Raw genomic sequence first — 7,802 nt, 5'->3', positions numbered from 1 at the left:
GGCTCACAGAACTCAGGGAAACATTTACTTACCTTTATTAAAAGACACAGATGAACAACCAAATAAAGACATACAGGGCGGGGCAGCCTCGGTGGCTCAGCGGTTTAGCGCTGCCTTCAGCCCAGGGCGTGATCCTGGAAACCTAGGATTGAGTCCCACTTCAGGCTCCCTGCATGGAGCCTGTTTCTCCCTCTGCCTGTGTCTCTGCCTCTCTCTCTCTCTCTCTCTCTCTCTCTCTCTCTCTCTCTCTCTCTCTCTCTGTCTCTCATACATAAATAAATAAAAATCTTTAAAAAAAAAGACATATAGGGCAAGGTCTGAGAGAGTCTGTGGAGTTGGGGTGTGTCACCTTCCCCATGTGTTCACCAACCTGGAAACTCTCTGAGCCCCATGCTATTGAGATTTTTATGCCGGCTTCATCACAGTAGGTATCATGGATCATGAACTCCATTTCCAGCCACTCTCTCCTCTCTGAAGGATGGGGTGGGGGTGGGGGCTAAAATCTCTAACCTTCTAATCCTGACTTGGTCTTTCCGGTGACCAGCCCCCATCCAGGAGCCATCCAGGAGCTCACTCTGAGTCCCCTCATTAGAACAAAAGATGCTGGGATCCCTGGGTGGTGCAGTGGTTTAGCGCCTGCCTTTGGCCCAGGGCACGATCCTGGAGACCCAGGATCAAATCCCACGTCGGGTTCCTGGTGCATGGAGCCTGCTTCTCCCTCTGCCTGTGTCTCTGCCTCTGTGTGTGTGTGTGTGACTATCATAAATTTAAAAAAAATAAAAATAAATAAACAGCTGCATTCTTAAAAAAAAAAAAAGAACAAAAGATGCTCCTAGTGCTCATATCAGTTAGGAATTTATAAGGGTTTCAGAAGCTCTGTGCCAGGAACTGGGGGCAGAGACCAATATATATTTTCCATTATTTCACACCATACTGTGGTCATGCTGAGCCACCAAGGAGAAGCCATCCCTTTGGATAGGGCTTGAGCTCTCCAATGGGCCATAACTCCCATAGTGTACTACATTTTTTTTTTTTAATTACTTGCCTGGTCCCTGACATCATCCTTGGAAGGTCTAGGTGGAAACATCAACACATTTGATATGAGTGTCCTTCTTTGAAGAAAAGACAAATATGCTTAATTCTGTTCCACAGGAGTTAGCCCTGAGAAAGAAAAGAATACAAAATGTTCTCAAATGCAATAGGTCGCCCTACTAAGGGCCTCTCCTTTTAGATTAACTGGACTCATTGAGCTTCATCAGGCTTCAGTGCAAAAATACCAGGGAATTCCAATGCATTATTCCGATACAGTACTATCAGTTCATTTGCTATCAGAATAATAGCACTAAATTGGTGGTGAAGAGTGGTATTTAATTTTCCAATGATCACTTTCCCATCTCCCACCAGTGATGTTGGGCTTTCATAAGTTTCATTAAATGGTTTTCAGTGGGAACACAGATGGCAATCTCTCCCAGTAACCCCACCCCACCCCCATTTTCTTGATGATAATATCAGTTCTTTGGTTCTTAGGAAGATACTTAAGACTACCCACATTGCCAAGGTATAGTCCAAAACAAACAAACAAGCAAGTAAAACAAAAGGCCAAACACCAACATCCACTTGGTTCTCTGTTTATTTTAAGATGTTCATTTCCCAAGGCTGGTTCAGATAAACATGTTTTGTCCAAGTTCAGGGGCTGCTGTTTTCCCTCGCTTCATGAAATTATCGATAGGTAGCCCTTTGATTTTCCTGATCCATGCAGCTTTGCTGGCTTTTTCTGGATTGACCACTCCACTGGGCTCTCTGGCCTGATACTCCTTCATCTTGGCTTCCCCATACTCTTTCTCCTCCTTTACCGTCAACAACATGAACTCAGTGTTCATTCTAAAGGGATCAAGGGTCTTGTAGAAGCGAGGTCGTTCTTTCTTGACAGACTTGGTTGTCATGCCCATTGGTGGAGCCAGCATGCGGTTGGGTTTAATAACCTGCAGGCTGGTTAATGGGCTGAAGTTGCGCACGGTCCCATCGATGGAGCTGGTCGCCTGGTCTTCACCCCTGAGGCTGCTCTTGAATCTGGGGCGGATAATCACAGGCTGGGGTATGGTGGACTGGACCCTGGGACTGTGCAAAGAGTTCTTCAGGTTGGGCTGCAGTTTCTGGATCTCAAGGGGAATATTGGTTTGTTTCACATTGATGGGAGGGTGGTTCCACCTCAACCTATCGACTGCGTGTTGGACTGATTTTCCTTTGAAACTCAGGACCTTCCTTGGATGGGAAATTGAAGGTCCCCAGGCATCAATGACTTGGGTTTGGGGCCTCTGGGGATAGGCAAACTCCCCTGAATTATGAGCCTGCTGCAGGGCATTAACTGTCAGAAGGAACTGATCTGGCGACATAGGGATTTGCCAGTGCTTTTTCTTTGAACGCCTGATCAAGTCTCCAGGAGTTTCGAGTTGTCCTTCTTTTTGTACTTTTTCCCCATCCTCTAGTTTTTCAGAAAGAGAAAACAAAAGCAAGTCAGAGTGTTCCATGAAAACCAGTAAGTAGTTATGCATGAAAGTTAAACCCATTCTAATGGCTGTGCAAACTGAGGTCTTTGTTATCCAATGGCCATGCCAAGATGTGGACAAAAATCCTCTGTGACACTGGAAATGATGACATATTCAACACAACAAGTGTTTAATAAATCTCCTAGAACCTGAGGACAAGTGTGTATTAAATTCTAGATATGCATGTTTTGGAGGTAAGGGATATAATCCCAGTGTTTCACACATTTTGAAACCTCCCTGTAGGAGGGAGCTTCACCCCTCTTTTATGATTCACAGAAAATAGGCCTTCTAAATTTACAGTAATGAGGGATGCCTGGATGGCTCAATGGTTGAGCATCTGCCTTCGGCTCAGGGCCTGATCCCACGGACCTGGGATCAAGCCTGCATCAGGTTCCCTGCTCAATGGGGAGCCTGCTTCTCCCTCTGTCCATGTCTCTGCCTCTCTCTCTGTGTCTCTCATGAATAAATAAATATTTTAAAAACATAAAATAAAAAATAAATTTATAGTAATGAATCTCTAAACAAAAATTGTATCATAAAGTTTGATCTCCGTCTTATTGATTACTAATCAAACTTGATTCTAAATGATCTTTGGGCATTTCCAAAACCAAAACAGCCTCCAAAATATATATCACCCTTAGGAAATGCAAAATATCACAACATAACCAAAAAGTGCAATTTCTGAAAAGGAGTTCCTAAAATGTTTTTGAGTAATAGCAGCAGTTCCAAAAGCCACTTGACATGAACAAGAGATTCACTCTAGCATACTACATACAATCAAGGCTTCCAAGATGCTAAATACCTATGAAGTAACAAGGATGTCTTCGCACATGAGCAAATCTATTTTCTCTCTCCCATTTGGGCTTTTCAATCCCTACAATACCTCACAGATATACTGAAAGCATTATCCCCATTTTTAAAAAAAGATTTTGTTAAAAAAAATAAAAATAAATAAAAAAATAAAAAAGATTTTGTTTATTTATTCATGAGAGACACACAGAGAGAAGCAGAGACACAGGCAGAGGGAGAAGCAGGCTCCCTGCAGGGAGCCCAGTGTGGGACTCGATCCCAGGACTCCGGGATCATGACCTGAGCCAAAGGCAGACGCTCAACCACGGAGCTACCTGGGTGCCCTGCATTATCCCCATTTTACAAAAGGAATAACTCAGTCATGAAAAATAGAAGTTATTTGTCTAGTCCAATCTAACAATTAAAAGTCTTTATCCCAAATTATGTCAATGCATAACTAGCAAATAAAACGCAAAGTGCACTGAGCATATAATTTTTCTTGACAAAAAGGGCTTTATCCCAAGATGTTTGTGTATGGGCATACTAAGAACGAAGTTTCAAATAACTCCCTGTCTACTTTGTTAGAAAAATAATATCTCATTAAATTATTAAATGTTGTGGGGTACCTGGGGTGGCTCAATGGTTGAGCGTCTACCTTTGGCTCAGGGTGCGATCCCAGATAGGATCGAGTCCTTCATAGGCTCACCACAGGGAGCCTGCTTCTCCCTCTGCTTATGTGTCTGCATCTCTCTTTGTGTCTCTCATGAATAAATAAAAATCTTTTTAAAAATTATTAAATATTGTTAAATCAGTATTAAATAATTGTATTACATATTATTATATTCCTGTTAAATTGTAAAATATTAAGTATTTTTACTAAAGCATACAAAAATAAAATTAAGATGTCAAAATCTGTCCTTCTAATCCCAGAATAAACCACCCTGCATGTGTGTGTGAAAACATACATAGCTTTTCTCCTCTAAGAAAAAGAATTGTGTCGGGGCACCTGAATGCCTGAGTCAGCTAAGCATCTGACTTGACTTTAGCTCAGGTCACAAGATTGAGCCCCACCCAAGTCAGGCCCCCGGCTCAGTGTAGAGTCAGCTTGAGATTCTCTCCTTCTCCCTCTGCCCTCCCCGCACAGTCTCTAAAATAAATAAATAAACAAAATCTTAAAAAAAAAAAAAAGGAATTGTGTTGAGAAAGTGGGGTTAGAGGGAACATACCTCAACTTAATAAAGACCATATATGAAAAAACCCACAGCTAACATACTCAGTAGTGACACACACACTTGCACACACATACACACACACATATATGCAGAAGAATATTACGTAGTCATTAAAAAAGATGAAATTATGCCATTTGAGACAACATAGATAGATCTGGAGGGTATTATGCTAAGTGCAATAAGTCAGACCAAGAAAGACAAAGACCACATGATTTCACTCACAAGTGAACAAGTGAATCTTAAAAAAAAAAAAAAAGAATAAACAAAAAGTAGAATCAGACCTAAAAATACAGAGCACAAACTTATGTGCAAGTAGTTGTGCAAGTGGTGGGGAAATGAGCAAAATGGGTGAAGGGAAGCAAGAGATACAGGCTTCCAGTAAAGAAATGAATGAAGTCTTGGGAATAAAAGGCACAGCATAAGGATTACAGTCAATGATATTGTAATAGAGTTGTATGGGGACAAATGGCAGCTACACTTGTAGTGAACAGGGCGTCATATACAAATCTGTCAAATCCTTATGTTGTACATCTGAAGCTAATGGAACACTGTGGGTCAACTATACTCAAATTTTTTTTTAAAGGAATTGTGATGACTCATTGTTCATTAATGTGTCTTTTTTTGTATAAGAATATATTGTGAATCTCTAAGTCACTATATGTGGATCCTCATGATACAATTTTTAGCTAGTAGATCATATTCCACAGTATGAATATTTCTTTATCAACTTAGTCATTGCCCACTGGTGGACATTTCATTTGTTAGTGATCAACTTTAAAGAAATGCAAATACTATTTTTATTTATCATATAAGCAAGTACAAAATTATGGATAAGCAAGTACAAAACTATGGATAACACCCAGTTTGGGCATGGATGCAATGGGAGTTCTCATGCATTGTTGGTGGGACTGTAAGTTGATGAATCATTTTTTAAGGATGACTGTGGCAATATCCTTCTGAATTGTTTCTATTTTTATTTTTTTATTTTTTAAGAAAACACCCTCAAGGCAGGGCTTGAACTCATGACCCTGAGATCAAGACCTGAGTTGAGATCAAGAGTCAGATGCTTAACCAACTGAGCCACCCAGGTGCTCCTCTAATTTTTTTTAATCCAAAGAAAATAATCAGTTATGCTAGTGTTATCTTCTTTTTTCATTATTTTAAAACATTTTAATTCCAGTATAGTGAACATACAGTATTATGTTAGCTTCAGGTGTACAATATAGTAATTCAATCATTCTATACATTACCTAGTACTCATCATGACAAGCGTACTCTTCATCCCCTCCACCTATTTTACCCATCCCCCCTACCCACCTCCCCTCTGGTCACCATCAGTTTATTCTCTACAGTTAAGGGTCTGGTTTTTGGTCTTTTTTTCTTTGTTTGTTTTGCTTTGTTTCTTAAATTTCACAAAAAAGTGAAATCATATGGAATTTGTTCTTCTCTGACTGACTTATTTCACCTAGCATTATACCTAGATCCAAATGGAAATATTTCATTCCTTTTTATAGCTGAGTAATATTTCAGTGTGCGTGTGTGTGTGTGTACCACCTCTTCCTTTTTTTTCCAATTCTTTTTAAATTTATTTATATGCGAGAGAGAGCATGAGCAGAAGGACAGAGGGAGAGGGAGAGAGAATCTGAAGCAGACTCTGCGCAGAGCATGGAGCCTGATTGCAGGGCTAGATCTCACAACCCTGAGATCATGACCTGAGCCAAAACCAAGAATCAGTCACCTATATATCTGAGCTGCCCAGGCACCCCTATACCACCTCTTCTTTATCCATTCATCTATTGATGGACACTCGGGGAACTTCCATAGTTTGGCTATTGTAAATAATGCTGCAGTAAACAGGGATGTAATATCTTTCCAATTTTTTATAGGTTTATTTATTTAGTTAGTTATTTATTTTAGAGAGAGAGCCCAAGCAGGGGTAGAGGGAGAGAGAGAGAAAAGCAGATTCCCCACTAAGTGCAGAGCCTGCTGTGAGGCTCGGTCCCACAACTCTGAGATCATGACCTGAGCTGAAATCAAGAGTCAGATGCTTCACCAGCTGAGCCATCCAGGTGCCCCAATATCTTTCTAATTTTTAAGGGCAGTTATCCTTTGCCTCAGCATTGCCACTCCTAAGACTTTACGCTATAGGTATACCTCTATGGGTACATAAACGTTAGGTATATTCAAGGATGCCCATTGTTAGTATAGCCCTCCTGAAACTTAATTTTTTTTACCCTCACCTTGAAGCTGGTCTCTATAGGGAATTTGATTCAAAGAACCACTATTACATTAGCAAAAAATATTTGAAAGCATTTTAAATTTTTACCAAAGTCTCTCTCAAAAACAACAAAGGGACGTCCTATTCATGATGACACACCAGTCCAAGAAGTGAGAAGTCTCAGTGGCAGGCATGGGAGGCAGCCTGTGAGCCCTAAACTGGAAACACAGCTCTTCCAAAGGTTTTCATGCTGGACCTCAAGTTAGTAAGGAAAACCAATAACCCTTCAGCAAAGTCAGACATTTTTCCCACTCTGAATTCTCAAAGATAAGCAAAGTCATTGACTTGCTGAAAAACTAGACAGGACAGACCAAGTGAGCAATAGAGAGACAGGGAGAGAGAAGATCTTGCCCCTGATCTGGAATAAAATATCACCGTTGGTTGCATCTCCTGTGAGGGATTTTGTTTCAGAACTCTCTTGTCCACCATCTATGTCATTTGCTTCCTTAGAAACAGGACTTGCTCTCTTCTTGCCATCTCTCTGGGGCGATTTTAACTTTCCTTGACTTTGAGGTGCCTCTAATAACACTTCTAAAGGAAGATTAAGGAGGAAATCATAGTAATTACATAATTCAGTTAGGTCTAAATAATGGGAGCATAGCTGGTAATTTGGCTGATTTTCACCCAAACTATCACCTTGTTGTTTGTCGTCAGGTGACACTAGGTAAGTCATCTGGAGCCTGAGGTCTGCATCACCTCCTGCCTCTTCTCTCACCCACTTTTTCAACTGATTGTCAAGCTTTAGGCATTATCTAAACCTACTGGTCTCTCTTTTCAAGACAGAGCTCATCATTTGTCGTGTAACACACCTGGACGCGATCTCTTGATGTTCTCTCTAGAGCCGCAGATCCAGTTTCACATAACAAATATGGGACAAGTGAAAGGAAGGAGTCTGGCATTCCACACACCACTCACACGCATGTACACACACGCGCATCTGCTTCCTACTAGTATTCT

General features: G+C 40.8%; 1 protein-coding gene across 2 annotated transcripts in view; it reads right to left on the bottom strand.

Moving 5' to 3' along the window:
- Positions 1–1,612: 1,612 nt before the first annotated feature.
- Positions 1,613–7,802, bottom strand: part of FBXW10B (F-box and WD repeat domain containing 10B) — a 36,532-nt gene continuing 30,342 nt past the window's right edge. Inside the window, exons 13-14 of one of the 2 annotated variants that reach the window (XM_055307210.1) lie at positions 7,221–7,376; positions 1,613–2,482 (exon numbers count right to left, since the gene is read on the bottom strand). In XM_055307210.1, coding sequence (XP_055163185.1) covers positions 1,662–2,482; positions 7,221–7,376 — 977 coding nt within the window. In that variant the 3' untranslated portion in view covers positions 1,613–1,661. The remainder of the gene's footprint in view (positions 2,483–7,220; positions 7,377–7,802) is intronic. The other variant, XM_055307212.1, reaches the window with a different exon arrangement.

The sequence above is a fragment of the Nyctereutes procyonoides genome, unplaced genomic scaffold (genome assembly GCF_905146905.1).
Source record: "Nyctereutes procyonoides isolate TBG_1078 unplaced genomic scaffold, NYPRO_anot_genome, whole genome shotgun sequence".
In the NCBI taxonomy this organism is placed as follows: Eukaryota; Metazoa; Chordata; class Mammalia; order Carnivora; family Canidae; genus Nyctereutes; species Nyctereutes procyonoides.
Note: the sequence above shows the minus strand (reverse complement) of the source record. Positions and strands in the feature narration are given on the sequence as shown.